The sequence below is a fragment of the Dysidea avara genome, chromosome 8 (genome assembly GCF_963678975.1).
Source record: "Dysidea avara chromosome 8, odDysAvar1.4, whole genome shotgun sequence".
Taxonomy (NCBI): Eukaryota; Metazoa; Porifera; class Demospongiae; order Dictyoceratida; family Dysideidae; genus Dysidea; species Dysidea avara.
In genome coordinates, this window is record NC_089279.1 from 20,886,047 (window position 1) to 20,913,953 (window position 27,907).

The 27,907-nt window shown below is 38.6% G+C and overlaps 2 protein-coding genes and 1 pseudogene across 4 annotated transcripts in view; 2 read left to right on the forward strand and 1 right to left on the reverse strand.

Annotated features, from left to right (window-relative positions):
• The window catches only part of LOC136265012 (b(0,+)-type amino acid transporter 1-like), a 39,192-nt gene extending 25,936 nt beyond the window's left edge, over positions 1-13,256 (forward strand). For both annotated transcript variants that reach the window (XM_066059770.1, XM_066059769.1), the window contains 6 exons: positions 1,663-1,792; positions 4,182-4,288; positions 5,157-5,253; positions 6,218-6,364; positions 8,575-8,758; positions 13,083-13,256. In XM_066059770.1, the coding sequence (XP_065915842.1) occupies positions 1,663-1,792; positions 4,182-4,288; positions 5,157-5,253; positions 6,218-6,364; positions 8,575-8,758; positions 13,083-13,147 (730 nt within the window). In that variant the 3' untranslated portion in view covers positions 13,148-13,256. The remainder of the gene's footprint in view (positions 1-1,662; positions 1,793-4,181; positions 4,289-5,156; positions 5,254-6,217; positions 6,365-8,574; positions 8,759-13,082) is intronic.
• Positions 13,257-15,944: 2,688 nt separating this feature from the next.
• The window catches only part of LOC136265014 (protein FAN-like), a 51,169-nt gene continuing 39,206 nt past the window's right edge, over positions 15,945-27,907 (reverse strand). For both annotated transcript variants that reach the window (XM_066059772.1, XM_066059771.1), the window contains exons 32-34: positions 23,844-23,946; positions 17,034-17,146; positions 15,945-16,102 (exon numbers count right to left, since the gene is read on the reverse strand). In XM_066059772.1, the coding sequence (XP_065915844.1) occupies positions 16,005-16,102; positions 17,034-17,146; positions 23,844-23,946 (314 nt within the window). In that variant the 3' untranslated portion in view covers positions 15,945-16,004. The remainder of the gene's footprint in view (positions 16,103-17,033; positions 17,147-23,843; positions 23,947-27,907) is intronic.
• LOC136263971 (integrase/recombinase xerD homolog) lies at positions 21,009-23,484 on the forward strand (annotated as a pseudogene).

Sequence of the window (27,907 nt, forward strand, 5' to 3'; positions counted from 1 at the left end):
ATTCATACCGCCATAGTATGAATTTTCCATGAACGTTACATGAATTTTCATACTAATTTCATAGAGAAATTGCCTAGTAGTGACATGTATAGTATAGAAAGTTGTCTGAAGAACAACACTGAGATAGGCTTGAGATCAGTGAAATATCATCAAAATTGTGTATCTGAGTGTCAAAAATTTCCTGTGGGGGCATGCCCCAGACCCCCCTGGAATGCTAGTGTTTTGCACTTCGCAGAGTGTGCTTTGCACACTGTGCAGTAACTCCTCTCATTGGCAGCACCATGTATATAGTAGCAACTTCAGCATATACAATGGCCTGACCAACTCAATTTTTCCTCCTCCGGCCCTGAATCAACACTAACTCACTGTACATATACTTTCCAGCCTGTCATCTCTCTAGGATCCATCATCTCACTTGGATTGATGAGCAAACACATCTCCACAATGGAATGCACATCACATGTTAAGTTGTTTTAATTGATGACTGTCATACCATTTCACCCACCAACACGGAGAAACATAATCATTATACACTTGTATCTTTGATCATAATCTTGGTTAGTGCACTGCGCTAGGCCTTGTTTTCTCAAATGTGAATTCATTGTTTCTTTAATTTTTATTTATTTATGATGCAATCTTGACCACAATTCCTATTATTCTAGCTAGTACTAAGTAGCTTGAATAACTAGGACTGTGTCACATACAACCAAATACATGTACCGACATAAAAACCTAGCAAGGCATATACAGTGTGTAGCTACCATAGAATAAAGTGTACATAACAATGCGTACACCTGTAGTATAAAACTGATTGCTACTTTACTAACAATTAAGTGTGTTTTATGTCATAGTTAAGTGACTGCTCTATTAGAGTATCTCTATTGTACAATACTTTACATAATACAATAGACTTATTTCCACCTTTCTTGCTACATTACATATCTTGCAAATACCTTCAGAATCTTTCCAATGCCTGAAAAGCAGGTGGTATTAAGCCACCTTGGTGTCCTTCAAAACAATTTGCTCTGAAGTGTAGCTAATAACACTAACATTCTATGTTTACTTTCATAGATGATGGCTCGTTGCTTTGACTCTCTAGATTTTTTTTTTGAAAGTAACACCTATTCAAAATATACACTGGCATTGGAATAATGCACATAATATGCTAAGCTGTTTTGATGGACACGGAATAGAATTGCTGTACCATTTCAATCACTGACACGATAACTCCTGATTATTATACGTTTGTGCCTTTGTTCACCAATGATCCAACCCCCGGTTAGTGCAAGTTTGTAGTCCTTGCAGTTTTTTCAAACATTAATTCAGTATTGAATTATTTACATATTTAGGCCCAGGGCACATACAACCAAGTATAATTACCAATGATAACAATAGGGCAGGAACAGCAGCATATTGTATATACAAAGAGCTACCAGAGGACTCTTGAACTGAACGATGTTTTCCAAGGTGATTTTTGTGTGCATTCTATTTCGATTTTTGCAAACACATGGGCAATCCCTATTATGAACCAACTATCATGGTTCATGTAAAGTCTCACATTGTGTGTTATCTATAATACCAAGAGCTTATAATCACTGCAATGTGCAGCACTTATACGCTCCTGACACTACTGTTTAAATTGGTCAATTTGTCATTGTTTAGAACTCTTCCCAGAGCCATATTGATTGGAATCCCATTAATAATACTAGTTTATATTCTGATTAATGTATCATTTTTTGCCGTACTTTCTATTGATGAAATAATCAATTCTGAGTCTGAAGCTATTGCAATCGTAAGTTGTATATTTCTTGTGCCACCCTACATGTATATATGGATTACAGATGTATATGCACGTATCTTACAACATACATATGCACCTATTACACGATATTACTCCTACTATGTTATGTACAGCTCAGTAATTAATGGAGTATAACTACTGCACTGTTATTGTACATACATAAAGTAGCAGCTGTCAGATACACTTATATTAAGATATTGCAGGCTGTACCTTGGTCGCATATGCATAGTATTTAATGGATACTTGAATGCTAGAATGAAAGGTTCAAATGTTTGAATAAAAACTGCAATAATTTGAATGTTTATGGTCAATTGCATCAAAGTAGGTGTGACCTCACCACTTTTTTTTTTTTGGCTGGAATGAAAAAAACTTCAAACTTGATGAAGCCAAAACTAAAAATAGTAAACATACAACAATTGATAGAAACAATTAGCACTGTCTTTCACCCAGAAAAAGCTTAATGTCTACTTAGTATTAAGCGCCTCTACAATAATTACTTAACTTTGGCCTTCTTTCTCATCATCTCTTATTTAATAAACTCAAATGGTAACAGAGATGTTTTTATGTCAATGTCCATTCCCTAATAATGATGAGAAGCATAACCAGAACTTGGCCGGGCATCAATAATTATACACTTCAAGATCAAGATACTAATAGAACAGTCACTCTAATATACAATAGCAGTCAGGCAATAGTAGCTAATCTAATAAACTGTTTTAGATGATATTATAATGTTTAAATTTTGCCTAGGTGGTATGTAGTAGCTCTGCAATATATCAGTAATACTGTTTATTATGATACATTATCATAGCCGATTATCATACTGTGACAGCTTTTGATAACCAATTATATCGAAATACCAGTATATCGATGAATACTGGTATAGGATTGCTTTTAATCCAGCCTTTGGTGTTTAATTATCCAATTTGTTGATGTTTTAGCAGACACACCCTGAACAAAAACTTGAGGTTGTCACATTGCAACACATGCTTACTTTGTACTGTACTATATATTTTTTGGTTTTTGGGATGATACCTAAATGATGCAATAGTTACAATACCAAGCTAACTATATACCAATATATAGCGATATTTTCCTGTTACTAGTACTGTGTATTCAAATTTCAATACCGCCGAGCTCTAGTATATAGTTAACAGAAAGCCATAAAATTCAAGATCAAGATACCCTAATAGAGCAGTCACCTTAATACAGCTTATTGATAAATATGCTGTGATAAGCTGCTGAAAGTACTCAGATTCAATTTCAAAGGGTCTACGTTGGGGGGGCATACCGCCAGACCCCCCCAGGTTGGCATGCTAGTTGTTCAGGTATGTCAGTCTTTCCCATATTGGCTTGCTATAAATATATAGCTAGATCACCAAAAGTCTGGCTACACCCCTGACAATGAATGCTTGTCAGGTAGCTACGTAGCTAACTAACACCTTGCACACAGTATTGCAGCTCAAAATTGCTTCCATCAATAATAGCATTTCAAAAATGTGATTTTTTTTTCTTGGGGAAATAGACTTCCCTAGACTGTAGCTGCCTTAGGACTGAGCTTTACCACTTTCACTTTTGCTCTGATGCCTTTGTTTATGGTGATTCCCATACTTAGACTTTTATTGTATCTAAAGAGTAAAGACCTATACACTTTATTACTTGTTGAAACTCTAGTGAGTGTAAATAATAGCAAAGTATATTGTTAATCACTGCAAGCAACTTGACACCTGGTGTAGTGCTTCCAGTTGCATGTGCACCTAATTATATGGACATTTAACATTACAGTAATAGTATGTTTGGTTATTTGGCACAAACAATGAAAATTACAGTTAAACTGAGTCTGTCATGTTTATGGGCAATGCCTTAATGGCTTATAGGGTTCTAGCCTATTAAGCTAGCATCTAATTGTCACTGAACATTATGTTGAAACATACCTGAGACCAACTTCCCAAACCACTACAAAGGCCAGTGCTAGCCTTACTTGTTATATCGGTATTCTTTCATGAAGTTCTGAAACTTTCCTTGAACGGGGCTTTTTTCAGGGCTAGCTAGTCGTAAAATAGTTGTGTCTGACTAATGTGTATGTAACTTGCAACAGATCATTAAACCAGTAATGCAAATGTATGCACTATGATGACTTTCCTTGAACGGGGCTTTTTACAGGGCTAGCTAGTCGTAAAATAGTTTTGTGTCTGACTAATGTGTATGTAACTTGCAACAGATCATTAAACCAGTAATGCAAATGTATGCACTATGATGACTGGAATTATCGTAGACTTGGTATTTGACATATGAATGTATTTTTGTAAACAGTGTACATAGAATAGATATGGTGTTATAAATAAATTATTAAGTGCATTAATGTGACTTTGTTGCTTAGCCATTTGGATATAAAACCATGAAGGAGACTGGTTTGGTGATTATTCCACTGATAGTGGCATGCTCTACATTTGGTGCAGCAAATGGTGGAATATTTTATGTTTCTAGGTAAGGATATACTTTGTTACATGTTTGTACTATTTGTGACAAATGAACTGATTCTGTCCTGTACTGCATTTTAGTGAAACCTCGTTAATTAAAATGGGAACAAATGATATGGCCTCGGTAATGGGATATGTGCCCTTATTGATGAGGTAATGAAGTACGTCGTAGCAGTATTTGGGAACTACTGCAGTGGCCAGGTGATCTTATTATAGAGTTGGCCGCTAAGTGAGGTTTCAATTTTGTATTTTGTTATGTGCATGTTGCATTGGATGTCGATCTTAGTACAGGACACAATAACTTTTCAATTTTCAAAGTTGGTTTACATATATATATATATATGGTAGACTTCCGGATTACTGGACTTCTTTATTTCTGTTTCCATCAATGTCACAATGAAATTCACAGTATAGATTACTGGACTTCTTGCTCGTGTTTCTACAGTTTTGTATTGATTTCTTTCTTGCTCACACTCAAAACTGTGATGCCAGCAGTATGAGAAAGTAGGAGACTGTAGAAGAGAGATAGTGGATAGCCAAGGTGATTAGTAGTAAAAGGCATTTGGGGTACAGGCCAACAATGACAAGTAATTTTGTAGCTACAGTGTATGTACAGGTGTATAAACAGTATCACTCAGTTCAGTAGGTGTGGCATAACTAGTTATGTCATAAACCACTGCCACTTGACAATTTGATGGAGCCAATCATCATTTCTCAATGATGCTGTTAGCATCTGTCTACTACTTCATGTAGTAGTATAATACATGAGTCTGTTGTGTGGATTCTTTTGGCACATCTGTCATGTCCTATTGTTGTACTACTGTATGTGTATAGTATGCTTGTATGTACTGTACATACATATGTTTCTATTTCAGATTAAATTATGCTGCTGCTCGGGATGGGATGTACCCCAAATTTCTAGCAAGTATTCACACACAATACAAGACACCAGTGCCAGCTATAGTATTTCACGTAAGTAAATTAATATACGTATATTGAGAGTTAACCATAATGTACTCCACTTTAGCACATTATTATAGTTTAAAAATGAGTTCAAGTGATAAAAAACAGTGAAACAAGAGAGCTACGAGTGATGATAAGCATGTAATGTATTGCAATATAACTATGTGGGAAAGTCCCTACATTGCCATGTTATCAAATGAAATTTCCTGCATAGCTATGTTGTAATATTAGATTTGTATCTCTCTTCTATCATTTGGATCCCTGCTTCATTAACAGATTTTTACACTAGTGTGTTTAGTACTTTTTTGCAAACAATTTTTGGAACCCAAAGGGCACATGCCACATGTGGGTTTATTATTGTGGTGGTTATGCACTGTGTAGTTTAGTCTCTAGTCTACAACTGTGGTTAGGATGGCAGATGTGCAGATCAGAGTGTCGGACAAGGAAACCTCATTAGTTAATTCTTTAAGGACCACAGTATTGTAAACAAATGTTCACCCTGTTACATTTTCATTGGACATTCATTGGTTTTTTCTAAATGCTTTGAAAATAAAAATTCAACGAAGTAATTTTAACTTTTCACAGGTTTTTCAAATAATTTCATTAGGTTTTCAATGGCAAATCTTCCTGTGATGTTAGTGAGACTTCACTGTCATGAACGTAAAAATATAAATGTATATATTACATATACACCAGTGATCAGTGCTGGCTGTAATCTTGACTACCACCTAACAAAACATCACATATAATTAGCAGCATTTATGTAACATGATAGCCACCAAAGGAATAAGCATTGTCTTTTATTTTAATGTGTATTGTGCAAGAAAACACTAATTCTCTGTATAACTATGTATGTTGTATATGTATGATATTAGGCTTTAGTACAGTACTGTATCTATATTGCAAGCATAAAAATTAATATAGCCTGCCCTCTGTATACGCACTTCAGTGTCATGTTTTGTTTTCTCCATAGACTGTAATTACTAGTATTTTGATATTCTCTGGAGGAATTATAGAGTTACTAAATGGTGTTAGTGCTGCTGTTTGGGTGTTTTATACACTATGCTTTGTTGCCTTGATCATTATGAGGTTTACAGTAAAAAAGAAGAGACCATTCAAGGTACTGTATGTATCATTATTTCCCTACTCAAAATGTTGTGCATGTAAACATACATGTGACCGAGCCACCTACATGTATATATGAATGTTTAATGATACATGAGTGTTGCATGTAATTGAGGTGCATGTCATCTACATGAACCAATGACATGTTTGTTATAGTGAGGCTGCAAGTTATAGTTATATCCCGGTACTAGGGTGATATCATTGTTATTACACGAGTCCGAGGCGGAGCCGAGGACGAGTGTAATAACAATGATATCATCCGAGTATACGGGATATAACTGTTTTATATCCCAGTGCGCGGGAGTGCGCAGAATTTTACGGATAGTAAATTAAGTTCCGGTTTGAGTTCCTGTCACTGTGCTCAAGATTTCGTCCGAATTGTGGAGATTCTACTTCGTAGCCACAAGAGAGACCTTACATACTGCCTACTAAACTGTAGCGAAGGGCGGTGTTATGAAGCAGCGGTTCCAGGTACGATTCACCTTCGTCAGAAATTGGTATAGTGGTGTCGCGTGGTGTGCAAGAGAAAAATAAAGACCAACAAGTGGCTACCATAGTCCAAGATAGAACGATGAAGCTAGAGGAAGTTAGTTCTTCACCATAGTGACTGTTGGGAGTGATTGCTGGAGCGAAAATCGTCACGTACTATTCTTGACATTTGTTAAACTATCGTATTGGTAACGTGTAGTGTTATTGTGTAAAGAATTAACAGTTTTCTTGTAAGATTTAGGTAGTTTTTAAGTGCTGTATTGGTGTGTTTTGTATCAATATTTCCTTATTTGGCTCTTTGTTCCATCGGTAAACAATGCCATTCGCGGTTATTATGATGTCACGAAAGAGACTGAGTGGCTCCGCAACAGGGTGATAAGTTAGTTATCACTGGGTGATAACTAATATATTGTACAGTAGCAGTGCCGCTCTGTCTAGCTGTATGGTAGTTATAAGCCAGTGCGGCGCTTTGATACTCCCACGCACTGGGGTTTAAATACATATATATCGTAACATGCATACACAACCTCTGTTTACTGACATGCTACATGTAGAGCTCAACATGTATGGTACAATCATGTATTCCACAATGAAATTCCTTCCTTACATTATAAATACTTCTAGTAAACAACCACCGGTGAGACCACAGGTTACTAACTATTAGGGCTGGGATGAAGCTTCCAATGTTTCATGGGTTCAAAGGTTAAATAAACTTCAAATTTAAAAGTACCTTCAAAGCTTTGTATTGCACTGATAGTCTATAAAAGAATTACAAATAAATGTTATCTTTATTTTAGCTGCTTATGCATCTTGCGTGATTAATGTTCGTCTCTTAGCAATTGATCTTCATGTGCCACACCCACTTTTAAGCCATCACAGTCTAGCTTGCTACTGTAGTTGTAGCCTTAAAACAGCTTATAAAGTGAGATAATGCATGGAAAACATCCTTTTAGCCATTAGTTGGTGTTTACCTATGCATGATTGCAGTATAGCGAACATGCCCATTTGCAATCGATCGATCACATCATTCAGTACTGCTGCTATGCACTTTCCAAATGCTTACAAACTTATTAAATAAGATTAGAAAGATAAAACTTAAGAAGGATGTGCATAAATGCAAGAAAACCTGTAGCTTGTATAGCTAACACCGAAGCTTCGAATGTTCGAACATTTTATTAGAAAATGTTCGAAGGTAAATTTCAATATTCCTCCCAGCCCTACTAACTATTTAGTAACTCCACCACAAGTTTCTGTTGGATTTAGTAACTTCAGACATCAAAGGAAATATTACATAAAATTTTCTAATGTACAGAAGTAATGGTTAATATTAGGGATAAATATCGCAATCTTGATACTTTCAAAATAATTATATAGTACTAAAATGATGATATTGCTCAGCCCTAATTTTGAGAGTGGTAAGGGGAACTATGCACCCTATCACACCCTTTTTTGCTCCTATTAGTTACTGTACAAATAGATTTTGGGGCTGTTTAATACGTATATATCCCATTGTCTACTGAGACAGTTACAGGAAGTAGCTATAGTCTACCATACCATGTATCAGTTAAGCCCATTTCCTTGTGCTAGTAGTGCAGGTACACACTGCTATGATAAGTGCTAATGCTTTTATTACTGTTATTGTTTATGGTGTTATTGTTATTATGTAAAACATAAATTAAGAACATGTATAGACTGAATTGTATCTTTCTTAACTAGATATGGATAATTGTTCCAATACTAATGACAGTCAGTGGAGTGGCTCTTATACTAGTACCGTTCAGTAGTCCAGCTGATTCCACATATCAGTTTGCAGCTCTGGGAATAGTGTTAATTGGTGTGCCCATTTATTTTGTTACAATCCGAGGTTTTTTGAAGCCTAAAATTTTAACAAAATTAAATGGTAAGTTTAAAATAAAAAGTATTTAGATGACACAATTCATTTTACAGTTTTGCTACTGTATGTATGCATTCATGTACAGCTGTACATGTATGTCTACACGTTTAAGGAAAAATGAGGAATTTTAAGTTTGATTAGGGATCATAGGAAAAAAGTAAGTGGGGAAACAAGGGAGGTCGCCTACACCTGCAGATATACTAGTGAACATTTAATCCCTAAACCCAAGACCAAGACTGAATTAGGGATAGAAATGTTCACTAGTATATCTGCAGGTGTAGACGACCTCCCTTGTTTCCTTACCTTTTTCCTATGATCCCTAATCAAATTCCTAATTTTTCCTTAAACTTGTTTGTTACTTTTTTGTAACATTATTATGACTGGTGAACCCACGCATATATACCGCATTAAAAGATAGGATGGCGTCATATTAATTAATGTTTTCATCTGAATGCATACCCCAGCTATCAAATACTGCTTCTAAAAAGTGCAGTGGCCATTACGCTTCGCTTTCAGCTATGTTCAGCCCGTTGCACAGCGCTACAAACGAAAAACAGTAAAAGAAGTGCCTCTGCAATCAATCCAGTCACTATGAAAGTACAGTTCGCACGTCCTAACTATCAATTACTGACTCGACAGTGCAGTGGCCATTACGCTTCTCTTTCAGCTATGTTCAACCCGTTCGTTACACAGCATTACAAACGAAGAACAGTGTTAGAATCACGGCATGCCATAAAATCACTTTGCAATCAATCCAGTCACTACAGAAAATATGAACGATTCCCGGTTAAAAACGTACTGTAGGGAAGCCATGCATCATGCTACCGTTATCGACACCTTGGGCTGTCAGCGAAAAGAAATGCGACACAAAGGAGGACAAAGGTAAGTCTATGATGCGTGCATTGTACATACTGTGGTGTGCCAAAAGGCAAATCTTGGGCGTTATGCATCTTAGCCTTAGCCTTTATCGAGTTACACTTGCCTGAAGGCATCGGGCAGGCAGGTAGGCAGGCAATCAGTAGAAAATTCCATTGAATTTATTTTTAATTTCGTAACATTTTATTGGAAGCCTTTAGGATCGTACTTCATGAAGGCAATATTGGCCTTGGTTATACCCCCAGCTATCAATTTTTGTCTGAAAAGTGAAGTATCCATTACGCTTTGCTGTCAGCTATGTTCAGCCCATTACACAGCATTACAAATCAAGAACTGCTCAAAAAGCCCTCTGCAAGTAAAGTAGCCGCTATGAAAAATACGGACAATTTTGTTACAAAGGGAAGCCATCATGCACTACTACCAAATTGACACCTTTCGCTGTCAGCAAAGATGAATGGGACACAAAGGAGGATGCTGGCAAGTTCATGAAGAATGCATTGTATGTACTGTGGTATGCCTAAAGGAACTTCTCGGGCCGAAGCAACATCGAACAGTGAAAAAATTAAGCCCGTAGCCTTAGCCATTATCGAGTTACTCTTGTCTGAAGGCATCAGTCGGTCGGTCAGTTACTCAGTCACTAAATAATTCCATTTAATGTTTTTTTAAAAAAATTCATAGCAATTTGTTGAAAGCGTTTCTGGTCGATGTGAAGGTTTGTTTGGGCTAAGTTTTACTAATACAGCTTCATCGTTGTTCATGAAAAGTGAGGCTGGTTTGTAGGTGATTTTTTCATGGGCCACACATACACCTTTGTGGTCCCTACTATACAGTATAATTATAAAGTTAATCAAGTCCATGTGTTTATATGTCCAACTAATATTACAAGTATAAGAAAAAATTAGGAATTTTAAATTAGAGTAGGGACAGTGTATATATAGTACTGCAATAAAAAGTACTGAAACAAGCTGGATCGGAGTAGTACGTAATGTCCAAATACTATAAAACAATAAGAAGTGAATATCCCTACTGTGCTTGTGCATTATACTTGCTTGTTTGTAAATCTTTTTTTTGCAAGCTCATGACCACTAAATAGCCTGCTTTTCACCAAACCAGTCACAATATATAGAGTTAATCACAGCACTATATACTAGATTATGACTCATACAATAACAACTGAATAGTGGGTAGGCCTGAGCCTATTATGCTTTTGAAATTGCCTATTATGTATGCTTTTGAGCCAAAATTTCCCCTATTATGCTCCAATTATGCCCAGTTGTGTACCATTATGCTCCAAATATGCTCATATAAAATTGTGTCTTGACTGCTCTATTAGACTACCTAATACATCTGTGAACTTTCTATTGGATATTTCATTATGCGGTGACTGTTCTATTAGAGTATATCGATCTTCAACTAATCTTTTCTTCACAACTTAGCTGTAAATCTGATTTTTACCATGTTTGCACACTATCCCATTCTGCATCATACAAAATAGGCAGAGTTTCAGCTTCTCACATAACCAATGCACAAAATTTTTGCCTAATATGCTAGCATTATGCTGATGCTTTTGGCTTCCTATTATGCCCCAAATTATGCTGGCATAATCGGCGCAGGCCTAATAGTGGGCATGGCTCTACATATAAGCTAACGGATGTGGATTCGTGCATACCTAAAACTGAGCATGGCTACTACACAGCATAATTCATACACAAATACTGACTGTATTTATTCCGTCTACTGTATGTTATGGTGTTGGAACTAATAGTCCAAAAATTATACCTAGGCTCAAACGAAAACACAGCCCCAAATAGTGAATAACATTAGAGTCATTTATAGATTTGAGGTTCGTTTTGTCTCGTTATAGGGAGTTTTTAAAAATAGTTGTTCCAATACTGAATAAAGACGGGGTTAGAATATGTGACTGGGCCTGCGAAAACAGGGAATGTGGGCACATGATTTTGCCTACTTTTTCAAACTTCTTGATTAATACCTATGTGCTATGGCAATGAAATTTTTATCACTTAGTAAGTATTTAATTGAGTTTATAATGCAAGTTACAGAATGCACACATTCTGTTGCAATACTGAGATATGGCCTGTAGCATGACAGGGTGTAGTTTGTGCCCACATGCCCTGTTTTCGCAGGCCTGGTCACATATGTAGTATTGGAACACTGTTTTTGCTGTGCTATATGCCTAGACAGTAATTTACATAAGTGGGCGTGGCTCACGAAAGAAGTGGGGCTATGCTATGACGTGTTATACACGTCCACATCGTTACACTAATTAATTTAGCACATGATCCAGTCCAGGTCTGGATAATTTGTAAAGCAGAACCCAACTCGGTTTTAATGATGTTATTTATTTAAATGACTTACAGTACATGTGGCTACTTCGCCACGAGTTGTTCTCACTGATCGATATCAGCTATCAACTTTGAAAACCACTGAGCCACATGTGTTCAAATAGTTTGGTGCAATGCTAAACTAACGATGCATATTCGAATAGTTTGATGCAATATACACCCACTGATGGAAGCCATACTGTAGTCTATTAACACTATCAGTGGAGAACCTCAACTGTTGACCACGGTAAAGGTAAGACAATAGCGCAAGCATTGTATGTTTAGCAATATACCAAGAATTAGAAACATTTCTGTGAAAGAATTAGGGCTGTAGCTGTAGCCAGTTTTCCGCTACGCTTGACTGAAGGCGTCAGGCATGCAGGCATTAGAAAATTCCGTTGGGTAAATATTTAAAAAAAAATTTCTGTAGCAACTTGACAGAAACCTTTCGAGTCAATCTGAAGACACTTTTAGGCTTGATTTTACGCAACCAATACTGTCATGTTGTTGTGAGGAAAAATTGAGGCAGGTTTTTGGGTTATATTATATCACGGGCCATGCCCACACATTCACGGGACCACGCCCACACATTCACTGTCCCTACTATACAGTACTATCTAGGCACCAGCCGATTATGCCAGCATAATTTAAAGCATAATAGGTGACCAAAAGCATCAAGCATAATGCCAGCATAATAGGGACGATGTTTGAAAAATTAATTAAATGCGCATCTGAAAGAAAGCAAATATTCACTGCCAATAGTGTTATTAGTGCATTTCATATTTAAAAACACGTAATATAACTTGTTAAACTGTTTCTTTGTTGGTTATTCACACCTTGCAGAAATAAGATCGAGGTACTCTAATAGAGCAGTCACTTACTCTAATAGAGCAGTCAAGAAAGGCTGATACACTCCAATAAAACAGTCAGTTCTAGAGCATAATAGGCTTAATAATTTTTGAGCAATGCTCAAAAGCATAATAGGTAAAATTTTGGGCATAATAGGCCGGTGCCTAGTACTATCATACTGTATGACATTACCTGTCAAAGGGTTATTACTTAAATGCTCTGAAATACTTATATGTGCAAACATTACATTAATATCCCTACAGATCAGTTTGCCATCTTGTCAGATAAACTTCTCAATTCATCATCTTCGCTGGCACCAGATAAATGAATTATTGTAATGTACATACTGTATATGTATAATAGTACTACATATATCTGTACTTATATATATAAAGATTGTAATAATTTAATCAAGTATACAAACTTCGTACATACAACATTGCAATCTAGTAGCCTCTCATGAAATCTTCATATATTACATTCTAATTTCTATTAACAGTGGTGTACCCAAAGGATGATAAAGGGTTCTGTGCTCTTAGCCACAAAAGGATATAATAAAATACAAGGGTGTACATGTATGAATGATCTGTGTACATGTATGAATAATCTATGTATGAATGATCTACTATTTGATCTACTATTAAGTGTGATACCCACTTCATTTCACTAACTAGTGGAAGGACAACAACTGGGAAATGTTTTCTGTTGATCTCCATGTTTGGACAAACACAGGGTTATCATTTTTATTTGAATTTACTATTCAAACCTCAATACAGGACACCAGTGCCAGCTATAGTATTTCACGTAAGTAAATTTTCGGGGTGCTTATATAAGCGTTCAGGGCGCTTGTATAAGCGCCTACATAGGATCGGCGACGCCAGACTAGGGAGCTGCATTCTAAGATCCTGTGTAGCTACTACATGTATTTCAGTACACGCACAGTACATGTGTGCTGCGCATAACTGCTGTACAGGCTGTATAATATAGTTCAGCAGGAGGGTAGCTGTAAAACCTGGCCCATCAACAACTGTACTCTATAAACATCAAACTTGAGATACTCTAGTTACCAATTATATAGCACTGTGTCAGGCAATATTCAGTAACAGTATTATTGTAATAAACTGCTGAAATCAGCCACACATACAATTTCAGAGGGTCTAACATTCAAAAATTTCCTGGGTGTCATGTATTTAGATGCAACTTTGTTAGTCAAGAACAAGTATCAAGATTGAGATACTCTAATAGAGCAGTCACCTCTAACAGTCAAATAAAATAATTATGAAATGTGAACCCAAGTTGAAATCACTCTTAGATTCCATCTCAAAGGGTAAAATTTCAACCTTGAGGGGCATGCTCCAAGACCACCCTATATGCCATGATGTTGAACTTATACTCAACCCACAATCAATCTATCTTATCTACTAGTATAAATATTAATAAACTCCACCATTCATTTTCTAAGTCAGTTAGAGGCTGCCCACTCAGATTTTCGTGGCTTTAAAATTATGAAGATTCTCATGGTAGGTTTCTAACTATTAAAAATAAAAGGATGATCTGGGTAAATAATAGTCTAATAGCATAATCTGTAAGTGCAAATGGATAATATTTTTTCAGTATTAGTTTAATAGTAGGCGGGCATTTAGCTGACATTACACTGAGTGGTCTCAGTGTACATGTATGTATAGGATCACATAAAAATGATCTTACACAAAAGGCAGTGTAGCACTAGCTGTATCAGTAGTGCTGGCCTTGTTCAGTGGACTATGTCAACTGGACACAAGAGTGACGAGACTGCATCTTTATCTCTTCCGATCCTTCAGTAAATTATGCTACTTTTAAAGTGAAACTCATTTAAAACAACTCATTCGCATGTTTTCTGTTTCAAACATGTCTTGCTAGCATTTGCATCAGCATGTTCAGATACAAGTTATGCTCTAACCTGAGAGCGGCTCTTCTGACAATGTTGCGATGTGACTACTATCTGGAGGCAGATTATATACATATGTGACCGAATCTGCAAAAACCTGACATAATGGTGCATTAAATTTTTCAAATTCTTTATTATTGAATATTTATAATCTTCTTAGCTGAGTGCATGCTCTGGCCAAGTTTCAGCCTTGTATGCCACCAACTTTTGGAGTTACAGCCCTACAAGTAGCAGCAACTGAAAGATCGATTTGTACAGCAAGTATTGGGAAAATAAATTACAGGTGCTTACAATCGACTGTAACTTACAAACGTAATGCAGTACAGAGTTGCAACTTACGCCATTGTGTTCACCATGAATAGGGGAGCCCATTACATGGTGAGTTTTTTCTCCTACCACCTTTCTTCACCACATACAGAGACGAAATCAGTGAAAAAAAATCGATCGCATACGACCGCTTCGACATGACATACCCATAACTCGCATATCCTTTAGGCTACTGCTACGAAACAAAGAATTTCGAACTCCTCTTGAGTAGGCGAATAAGATGGTACCCTTGTTTTTATTATTGCACCCTTTCTTCATAGAGAACAAAGCGTTTAAAATTTTACGATTTATGCAAATATTTTACGCATTGCTATCAATAGCCTATACTGAAAATTTAGGCTTGCACCATTATGTTGGGTTTTTGCAGATCTGGTCACATATAATAAGAACAAGAATAGTGGCTATTAACTAGTGTAAATGCATTTTAGGTATATACAGGGTATGTACACATAATTTAAAACACACATAATGATGTAAAGGAGGTGCAACTTATTGTTAGCAATTCCACTGGGTGAGGAAGGCAGGAGCCCTTAAGTATTGAAAGGCAACCTGATGTAGGTCATACACATACAGCACAACAATTCAATAAATGTGACCTGGTCTGACAAAATGCGGCTTATAGCCCGTCAAATTTTGACCATAATCTCAAAGTTTGAAATTTTATACCTTTTTCTATGGATATGATAACTATTTAATTTTTTCATTACTGATGTAGAAATTGATAGAGATTTAACTGAAACTTACAGAAATGTTTTATTTTACACAGAAACGGAGATACACGAAATGTTTTATCTTACACAGAAACAGAGATACACATTATTAAGCAAACACATGTAATTTCCAGCTATAAGCCCCATTTTATCAGACTCGGTCACAAATAAAACAAATGTATTGTATATATTAAAACATATATACATGTATGTAGTACAATCTACTTAGTGTTACTGGTCCAAATTTCTATAATTCTGTGTTCTGTACCAAATGCAATGGTGGCAGCATCTTGAGAAACATCTATGCTGGTAATTGTACCTACAAAATGTTAATTCAATGGTGCTGGGAGCTACATTACACATGTAATAATACTAATGCAAAGCATGCAATTTCCAGCCTGCTACAAAACATACATGTACCCCTTATATTGGTAGTATGAAAAGCTCCTAATAATTTAGTCAAATACATATAACTGGTCTTTGCAGTTGACAAAAGTGACACAGTTTAATCCCTTACATTATATGTAGAGCTGTACTGATATGTACCGATATGGTTTTTTTTTGCATGTACCGATATCCGATATGGATACCACCAAAAGAAGCCGATAACCAATAGTCGATCCGATATTTGCATTACAAACAAAAGTCATAGATAATCTATGCAAATGTGTACATTTACCTTTCTACAACAACATGTGGATATATTCATTGCTCACTCTATGCCTGTGGTGATAGTGGCTTGGGTTTCTATTGTGCAATCCAGACAATTAGGCACCCACAAACATTTTTATGCATACTCCCATGAAGCCGTAACGGATATTTCTGCATTACTCCGCATTTTGTTGGTTTGTGTGAAGGCTGGTACAGTAGGTTTCTTTGGTTATCCTGTGACTGTTCTTTTATATTACAAAGGTACTATATATAATAACTGTTTCATTTAAGACTGATAAGCTTTCCAGCAACAAACACTAGAATTGCATGTACTTGTATGGCTTCTCACAGTGTAGCACTTGCTGCAGAGTGAACAATAAGCCACTGCCACTGAACAGCCACATGGATAATGTAGAAAACCAATATTATAATCCGTTTATGTACAAACTATTGCTGTATAAATATCGATATCGATCCCACGTACTGTTCTGTACAGATGCCGATATTGGCAAAAAATGCCATATCTGGCCGATACTTCGGCCGATCCGATTATCGGTACAGCTCTAATTATATGTACCATAATAGTAATACTTGCATACCTGAAGATCCACCAAACATGTTTATTATTTTGAGAGAGGGATATAATTGTACGATCACAACATTTCCAGCATCTGTTCCACCAACAACCACAGAATCATCCCAAGCAAAACATCTAAACAAGAAAAATTTAATACAGAAGGCTATGTATTAGAGTATTTCAACAGAGTTCTGTATAATTATCATGAACCACGATAGTGGGTTCATAATAGGACACGTTTTTTTTTGCAAAAATCCTAATAGAACACAAACCTAAAAACCACCTTGAAAAGCATCCTTCAACTCAAAACAACCCTCTGGTGATTCTCTGTAATCAGTATAGGTCCACCAGTAAGTATCAAGTGATAAGGAAACAGTATGTGTATTTCAGACAAAACTGAAATATGCCCGTTTGTCCACGATAGTGGGTTCATAATAGGGATTGCCCATGTTTTTTGCAAAAATCCTAATAGAACGCACACCTAAAAACCACCTTGAAAAGCATCCTTCAGCTCAAAACAACCCTCTGGTGGTTCTTTGCAATGAGTATAGGTCCACTAGTAAGTATCAAGTGAAAAGGAAACAGTATGTGTATTTCAGACAAAACTGAAATATGCTCGTTTGTTCATATTATTCATAATATTATTCTTTCACAGGCATAGTGAAGTTTACAAGGAGAATCCTGGGATAAAAAGTAGCAAGACTTGCTGAATGGATCATTGTGCGTGTCCATGACCTATTTTTGATTTCGTTTTCGGATGGAAACAGTGCAAACCAGGCCGTTTTTTCTTGCCAAAATGCCATTATGTTCAAGAAGCCATACAATATCGCACTCAAAGTTTGGATTTTTGGTGTGCGCTGCTTATGGCTAATAGAATCTGTCTTTATTAAACTCAGTATAGGTCAGGAAGCTTAATCTGGGCTGATGGCTTTGTTGCAAGGTGATTTTTCGCTGTGATTATTGTACGTGGGCGGGTTATCCAGATTAAATACTCTAATAGAGCATTCATATAAATACTCTAATAATGCAGTCAAGTATATAACAACAATCATTGCACTGAATTTGACAGCTATTAAATGCACCAGTAATGTAAACTGTAGCTCATATTAGGAGACTCTCAGTCTGTATGCACATTGCAATTTGATCAGTTTCATGTGTGTACTGAAATGTTGATGGTGTTACTATGCAGAATGCAAAATTACACTATTCACAACAGTTTCCTTCATAAGCCATTACTGGATTAACAAAAAGTACACAAACTAGATGAATAAAAAATTGGAAATTTTAAAATGGGAATAGGGATTGCTGAAAAAAGCCACGAAACAAGAAGGGATCGTTGGGGTGGTAATTTAAACCACAAATCCCTATTTTGACTCACTTCAAAATGACAGAGCATGTAACTAAAGATTTATGACAGAGAGTCAAAATAGGATTTGTGGTTTAAATTACCACCCCAGCGATCCCTTCTTGTTTTGTGGCTTTTTCAGCAATCCCTATTTCCATTTTTTATTCATCTAGTAAATGTATGGCTTCAGTTATCTGAACTATTCACTTATCTGAATACTTTTACCATTTCCTGAGACACATTTGGGTTCGGATACAGTGTAACTGAGGTTCACTGTAAACGGAATTATCTAGTGACTGACTACTGAGTAACTGACTGACTGACTGATGCCTTTAGACAAGCGTAACTTGATAACGGCTAAGGCTACATGCCTTCAACCACCCCAGGACCTATTACTTACCTCATCATCCAGTGCTGACACCTGGTAAGGTCACCACAAAAACACGCATTGTGTATAATACTTCTTTCAAGGCAACGAATGTATTATGTTATGGGCTTGATTTTTTTCACTGTTTGACATTGCTTCAGTCAGACACATGCCTTTTGGCATAACACAGTACGTACAATGCATTCTTCAGGGACTTACAGTACAAGTATTTTCTGTCGGTTGAATGCAATGAATTAGACAGAAAATAAGCTCCCGCATGAATACTATTGGTGGTCACGTGAGCCTATTGGATTGGATTCAAAGTGGTTATAGATTGCAGCTACATTACATGCCAACCCCATTTGAGCAGGGTAACCATAAGTCCACCTTGGACCACCTTGATTTTGTTTCAGAGAGTATACAGGAGCTGCTAAATAATAGGTGTGTACGGGAGGTCCAATTAAAACCAGTGGTGTGTAGTCCCCTATCAGTGGTATCAAACCATGAGGGTAAGCGGAGATTGGTGTTAAACTTTAGGCACCTAAACCAGTTCTTACGTAAGGATCATTTTAAATATGAGGACTTAAGGATTGCCATGCTAATGTTTGAAAAAAGGGACCTCTTGATGAAATTTGATTTGAAATCTGGTTACCACCATTTGGATATATTTGAAGCACACCAAACTTATCTGGGTTTCGCATGGGAGTTGCAGGATAAGACCCGATATTATGTTTTTGCAGTGTTGCCTTTTGGTCTGTCCTCGGCATGCTATGCCTTCACTAAACTGTTATTGGATACTGGAGAGGCCAAGGCTTAAGGGTTGTCCTGTATTTAGATGATGGTATTGTGGCAGTTAAAGGCACAGAATTGGCGGAAAGGGTGGGTAGACAGATACGGGATGACCTGAGCAATGCTGGCCTGGTAATCAATGAGGCTAAATCTCAGTGGACACCTGTGGAAAAACTAGTTTGGTTAGGCTTTGAAATTGACCTGGAATTGGGTAAGCTGGTAGTACCAGATTCAAAGTTGGAGAGTACATGTGAGCTGCTACAATCATTAGCAGAGAAGCCTGTTGTCCCAGCCAGGAAGTTGGCTAGTGCAATTGGTAAATTAATTGCCATGTCAATGGCCATAGGGCCAGTTGCGCGTCTAAAAATAGTCTATATATACAGTTCTGAATGCTAGAAGATCATGGTGTGCACAATTGCCGCTCTCCATGGAAGCTAAGAGTGAATTAAAGTTATGGTTGGCAAAAATAAGGGAGTTTAATGGACAAAACTTATGGCCCAAACCATCAGCGGTCAGGGTAGTGTTCTCTGATGCAAGTGATACTGGATTTGGTGGGTACACGGTGGAGCATGGGGGCCTCATTGCCAATGGCCAATGGTCCAGGGAAGAGGCCCAGCAAAGCTCTACATGGCGAGAGCTTAGAGCAGTCAGACTAGTCCTGGAGTCGTTTGGTCCAAAGCTACAAAATGAAAGAGTTAGGTGGTTTACTGATAATCAAAATGTGGTGAGGATAGTATTAGGTGGCAGTTATTCTACAGCAGGAAGCACTGGCAATTTTTGAGACCTCAGTGGGAGCCAGAATCCGGCAGGAACCAGAGTGGATACCTAGGGCAGATAATGAGATAGCGGACTACATTAGTAGAATCACTTACTAAGACGACTGGTCACTGAACCCTATGGTATTCAAAGAACTAGACAGACTGTGGGGCCCACATACTATTGATAGGTTTGCGGATTGGTGTAATAACCAAGTCCCAAGATTTAACTCTCGTTATTACTGTCCGGGTGCTGAAGCCATTGATGCATTCACATGTGACTGGGGCCATGATACCAACTGGTGGTGCCCCCTGCTGTTCCTGGTTCCCAGACTATTGAAGCATGCCAGAGTAACAAGGGCCAAGGGGACACTAGTTATTCCTCGATGGGTCTCGGCACCTTTATGGCCTTTGATTTTCCCTGATGGGGTCCATCCAGCAGAGTTTGTGAAAGAGGTTAGAGAGCTCCCCAGAATTGAGGGCCTGTTTATAGAAGGCCGCTCAGGAAGTAATTTGTTCAAGGGTGTACCAAATACTACAGTTATGGCCTTACGGCTTAGTTGGTAGTCTATTTTTATATGCAATAGGGTCTTCATTTCAGGTTGAAACTACCAGGTATATTCAACTTGACTATGGGGGGGGGGGGGGGGGGGGGGTCTAGTTCCGGACCTAAGCAAGATCACAGCTGAGTGTGTGTGTGTTTTCTTTGTGAGCCAACCTGGAGTGCTGATGTTTGGACCGGAGTACTAATGTTTGGACCTAAGGACGGTCACAGCCTGGGATGCTGATGTTTTGACCTAAGGACATCACAGCTTTGAATGCTGATGTGATGGTCACAGCCGAGAGTGCTGTTGTCTTGATAAGGACGGTCACAGCCTGGAGTGCTGATGTCTGACCTAAGGACGGTCACAGCCTGGAGTGCTGATGTTTTGACCTAAGGATGGTCACAGCCGGGAGTGCTGATGTTTTGACCTAAGGACGGTCACAGCCTGGAGTGCTGGTGTTTTGACCTAAGGACGGTCACAGCCTGGGGTGTTAGTGTTCATCTTAAAAGCAGTCACTGGGTTTAGGCATAGGACATTATAAAAGTTACTCGGGAGTCATTTTAAGGGGTTGATCAAGGAAAGTACTCAATTAGGTTAACCTATGGAAGGCTTTGATCTTGGATAGTAATTTTGGGATCATTATGTAGAAATTAATGGAGAAATATGTGGGGGTGGTATGCTGGAATTCACTGATGTCTGTTTGTGTATTGCAGATGTGTTCTCACAAGCACCTTGGCTAGAATTGAGGGAGCTACGGGACCCTACACTGCAAGAGCTGGCTGGAAAGCTTCCTAACACGTTGCTCCATAGTCGAGCAGACTCTACTACTAAGAAATACTTGGGAGCCTTCAGGAGGTGGAAATCCTGGGCAGTTCAGCATCAGTTACCAGTGCTGCCAGCTAAGGAAGCCCATGTTGCATTGTACAGTGTATCTCCAACATATAGGTGAGACAGTGCAGTCTAAGTCAGCAGCAGAGGAGGCTTGTAATGCTCTGGCGTGGATACACTCCACTGCAGGGTCGATGTCCCCTGTGGGCTCTCCACTGGTAAAAGCTACCTTGCAAGGGTTACAGAGAATGCTGGCTAGGCCAGTCCATAAGAAAGGTCCTGCTACTGTTAGGATGCTGGAGTAAATGGTAGATGATGCTAGACAGAGTGGCACTCTGGTTGATATGCGGTTAACCACTGCATGTCTTGTTGCCTTTGCAGGGTTCCTCAGATTCAGCGAGTTAATTCAACTCAAAACCAGTGATATTTCTATCAGAGAAGATGCCATGGTGATCAAGATTCTCCATAGTAAAACAGACCAGCTGAGGAAAGGGGACGAGGTGATTATTGCAAGGAGTGGCAAGGCAACCTGTCCAGTTACTTATTTGGAGAACTATTTGAGAAGGTCTGGTACATTGCTGCAGGAGCAGAGATTTGTGTTCCGTCCTATATGCAAGTCCAAAATGGGTGAGCGTCTTCGGGAGTCAGGCAGCATTAGTTATACGTGTTTGTGGGAGCAATTCAAGAGCAAGATCCGCAAACTTGGGTATAACCCAACAGATTTTGGCTTGCATAGTCTGCGAGCTGGCGGAGCAACTATGGCCGCCAATGTGGGAGTTCCAGATAGATTGTTCAAACACCATGGGCGATGGAAATCTGAGAAAGCCAAGGATGGCTATGTAGATGATTCAGTGGAGCGCAGATTGTCTGTTACCAGACAGCTGGATTTATAATGTAATCCTTGGTGTCCAACGCTCTCTTTGTAGCCCTAGAGTTAGTGGTAACATTGATAAACAGTAGCCCACGTTTGGTGTGGCATAACCCCAGTGTTGTAAGGGTGGTAGGGGTAATAGTATGGTGAGGGAGATGTATTTTCTGTCGGTTGAATGCAATGAATTAGACAGAAAATAAGCTCCCGCATGAATACTATTGGTGGTCACGTGAGCCTCTCTCACGTGACTGTAGGCTTTAAAAGGGTTGTTACAGGTGTTAAAGTTCACTCTACCCCACGTGTTCATACACGAGTGGGTTACCCCTCCCTCCCTGGAATAATGCTGACGTGTTGTTTTTTCCTTGACTGTCTTTATGTAGGTAGTGGACTGAGCAGACCAGCAGCTGGAGGAAGCTCAATTGACTGTTAAATATTTTGTTGATTTTCATGCATACATGAGTGGAGCTCAATTTTTGGTTTATCCTGGTAGGCAAAAAAAAAAAAAAAAAAGAGCCTATCAGGTTTTTCCTGGTGGCTGCCTTGGGCTTGGCAGTCACAAATTTACTATTTCTTTTTATTATTATTTTGAGCTAAGCCCCCACTCTGTCATTTCAAGTGTAAATTTGTAGGAGTTACGATTTGTGTATGGTTATGTAAGAGTTAGTGGTAACATTGATAAACAATAGCCCACGTTTGGTGTGGCACAACCCTAGAGTTAGTGGTAACATTGATAAACAGTAGCCCACGTTTGGTGTGGCACAACCCCAGTGTTGTAAGTGTGGTAGGGGTAATAGTATGGTGAGGGAGCAGTGTCCTCTTTGTGTACCATTGTTAGCAATACATGTCGATTGGTGGTCTTCCCTTCGTAACGGAAATTGTCTGTATTTTTCATAGTGGCTACTTTGATTGCAGAGGTGCTTTTCAAACAGTTTTTGATTTGTAATTCAGTGTAACATAGCTGACAACGAAGCATAATGGATACTTCACTTTTTGATGATAATTGACTTCTTTCTTTGCGTGGGTTCACCAGTCATAATAATTGTTTTGTTAAGTCAACAAAAACAGTAGGGATATAACACTTCTTATTGTTTTACTGTGATTTAATATCATGCACTACTCCAGCTTGTTTCAGTACTTAAACCGATGTGTTATGGTCCCTACTCTAGTTGAAAATAATTTCAAAATTTTTTGTGTACTTGGACATATAAAATAAAATTTGCTGGTTGAACATGTGTGACCATACAAGCCTGTATGTATGCATGTACAGTAAAGCATACAAATTCATGTAATTGTATATATGTATTGTATATATGTATTGTACATATGTCGTACCTTACAATGCTAGTCAGAGAGTAGGATATTATAATGATTTCCTTAGTGATATCCATTAGTTTAATGGTAAAATCACTTGCACAACTTAGTAACATAGTACCATCTGTACAAAAACATAAGACATTACTTTATGGCATATTTCACAATTAAACATAAGCACACGTATGGTTCCTGCACTTAATACCAGAAACACTTGTAAACTGTTTATTTGTCATGTAGATAAAAAGAATGGAGTACATAGCACTTTGTCTAACAACTCTACATAGTGGTGTAATGTACTGACTGAAAAAAATGTTTGTGTGATGTACAGTGTATATGGACCAATTTTTGCAAAGTAATACAAGGAGATACCCAGAGAGTGCCGTTTTGACTTCATTCACTAAAGGTACACAAAACAATAAGAAAATGGCTTCCTACTGTAAATTACAATAGGAACTATAGAATGAGACACATTTAAAAATTTTATTTCAGACTGAGCCTAGCAGTGTTTTCTCACAACATCAACTACATGGTAAATGAGTATTGCTATCAATAATAGTGATAGATATTCTAGATTGCCAACAATCACTACTCTCACACAGTGTATACGTCCTTTCCAAAAATATTCTGGAGCAGTGGCGTAGCCAGACCTTCAAGGATAGGTGGGCACACTCACCTAGACATTTCACCGCTAGCACAAAATGTGAGTCCATCCCTATAATTAGTGGACTCCACATACATTTAAAAACTGTTTCAAAAAGTGCATTAATGTATCTAGCTAACTAATAATATGCTACGCTGCTGTTCCTGCAGCTTATTTCACTGCTACTGTATGAATGTGGATACAGAAGCTGAATGAAGACTGTTTTCTTTTACTCATCTGTACATGTACACAACTCTTTATACTCCAGCCTGACTGTTGAGATACATGTAATTGTATGGCTTAATTCAGCCACCAATTGCAATTTTTTATCTCCAATCCACTGGCCTAACACCAGAGAATTTATTTCATCTATCACTTTAGGTTGATTACTTACAGTACAAAAGAATCCGTGCCCAGTGTCATATACTCACAATTCAGTATTCTGGAAATGAAAAAATATAGACTGGATCCCCTCCCCTCCTTTCTTGTGTTCCTCTCTTCCCCACCTAAATTTTGGATCACGTGATGCTGTGTACTTGTAATATAATTATTGAGCCTATCTCAATATCAGTTGCTGATTTACAACAGCAGGTATGCACTACTTGTCTCTCAATGGCGAGTGGGTGCTGCTGTCCTAGGAAAATTTGGATGCCACCTGTTAGGTATATGTGTGTGTAATGAGCCTGCGCATGCATACTATGTGAATCAATTATGAATAACATGGCGTCAGAAGTGGACGAACTTTTCGCATAAATCCTTTGACAAATTGTAACGGAGAGGCCATCCCGCTAAGAAGAACTTATTAACCACAAACGAGTCATCCTGGTACCGTGGAGTTAAAACGGTACCCCGAAAAGCAAGTGACCAAACATTTACAGTACTGTGTGTTGTACATTTTGTAGCGACGGAGGAGGACCAAGAGACAACAGGCGAAGCGGCTGAAAGAGCTAATACAATGGCCAACTACCAGCTGCCAGCACCAGAGCCTATGGTATGCACTGGGGACGCCGTCACGAACTGGAAGATATTCAAGGAGGCCTACACAGACTACGTGACGGCAACAGAACTACACAAGAAAGAAAAGCCAATTCAAGCTGCTACATTGAAAACCATAATGGGTAAGGAATGTGGACAAATATTAGCATGTCTTGACCTCAGTGAGACTGACACAAAGGACCCAGCAGTAGTGCTACAGTAGCTAAATTAGGGACTTACTTTGAGCCAGCTAGAAACATTTTATATGAATGTTTTGTTTTTCACGGGGCACAACAGCAACCCAATGAAACGATTGATCAGTTTATCATACGGCTTAGGCGCTTAGCGGAAACATGCAACTTTCGAGGTCTACATGATGAGATGCTGAGAGATCGACTTGTACTTGGGTGTCGAGACAATGCAACACGAGCCCGGTTGTTCAGACAGCAGGAGTGTGATTTAAAAACAGCTCTGGAATCACTAAGAATCAGTGAACGAACACTTGAACAACTTAAACAGTTACAGCTGTAGCTACTGAGGATCAGGACGTCCCAATAAATGCAGTTGGGAAAGATCGACAACAAAGATAGCGTAAAATTCCGACTCCACACCATAAACTCAAGGAACCATCAAGTGCACCAGTGTGCAAATATTGTGGAGGCAAACATGTGGTAGACCGTGTCAGCTGTCCGGCGTATGGGAGAAACTGCAATCACTGTGGAAAGCCAAATCACTTTCAGTCTGTGTGCAGAAGGAGAAAAGCTCAAGAAAGTAAAACAGCAGCCTCACTGGCAGCAGTTGAAGAATGATATGTATCAACAGACTCAGATGAATCAGCATTTATGATAGAACAGGTGGGAGTTGTACATCACAACAAGAAAGGGCAGTACTTTGCCAAACTAGATTTTGTCAGTGACTATGGAAGCGTAGCCCTTGACTGTCAGCTAGACACAGGAGCAACATGCAACGTGATTGCACACCGTGATGTTTCCATCATACAGCAAAATGGTGACCCAGCTCTCCAGCCAAGCAATACAAGGCTAAAGTTCTATGACGGAAGCCTAGTACCAGCACTAGGAGAGTACACAGCTCAGTGTAAGTATGGCGACAACACCTATAGTCTTGACTTTAAGGTGATACGCGGAAGCCTCTTTTGTCAGATGTGACGTGTGAAACACTAGGGGTGATTAAGATGGATCCAATTCATCATGCAACAAGCTCACCAGGGTTAATAGAGCAGTTTTCAGATGTGTTTGAGGGGCTTGGATGTCTAGATGGAGAATATCACATCGAATTGGATTCATCAGTGCCACCAGTGCAGCATGTTCCCAGACGGGTACCAGTAGCCCTCAAACAGCAACTCAAAAGTCAAACTGGACAATCTAACAGCACAAGGAATCATACAGTCAGTAACTACACCAACACCGTGGATAAGCAGTTTAGTCGCTATCAAGAAGCCAGGAAAGTTGAGTGAGCATTGATCCCCGTGATCTTAACAAGGCAATCCGCGACCCAAGTATCAAATGCCTATCCTTGATGAGATACTCCCTGCCTTGTCCAATGCCAAAATATTCTCTGTATAAGACGCTAGCGATGGCTTTCATCAGGTCAAGTTAGACGAAGAGAGCTCCTACTTGACAACGTTCTGGACACCATTTGGGAGATATAGGTATTTGAGGATGCCATTTGGTATCTTATCGGCGCCAGAGGAATTTCAACGCCACATACATGTTGTATGTCAAGATCTTCCTGGAGTACATGTACACCCCCCCCTGTAGCTGTGATAGCAGATGACATATTGGTTTATGGGTGTGGCTCCACTGAAGAAGAGTACATGCAAGATCATGATGCTAATCTACGACGTCTGCTACAAAGAGCAAGGGACAGCAACTTGAAGCTAAACAAGCACAAATTACGACTGCGCCTGAGTGAAGTTGTCTATATGGGGCATCGTCTTACTGCAAAGGGAGTGAGTCCAGATCCTGCTAAAGTGAAAGCCATTGTTGATATGCCGAAACCTGGTGACAAGAAAGGAGTTGAAAGACTGCTGGGCTGTGTAACCTATCTCTCACGTTTCCTCCCAAGACTTTCTGAGGTGGTTGGCCCTTTGCGACATCTAACAGAGAAAGATGCAGTGTTTGATTGGCAGAGTGGCCAGGATACTGCCTTTACCACAATAAAGCAATTGGTTACTACCGCACCAGCACTTCGTTACTATGATGTCACAGAGGAAGTCACCATACAGAGCGATGCATCCCAAAAGGGGCTTGGAGCTACTGTACTCTGTTACAACAAGGACAACCTGTTGCTTTTGCATCCAGAAGTCTATCAAGAATACGCACAGATTGAAAAAGTACGCACAGATTGAAAAAGAAGGTCTTTCTATAGTTTTTGCTTGCAAACATTTCAACCAGTATCTTCATGGCAGAGAATGTGTCACTGTGGACACAGACCACAAGCCTCTAGT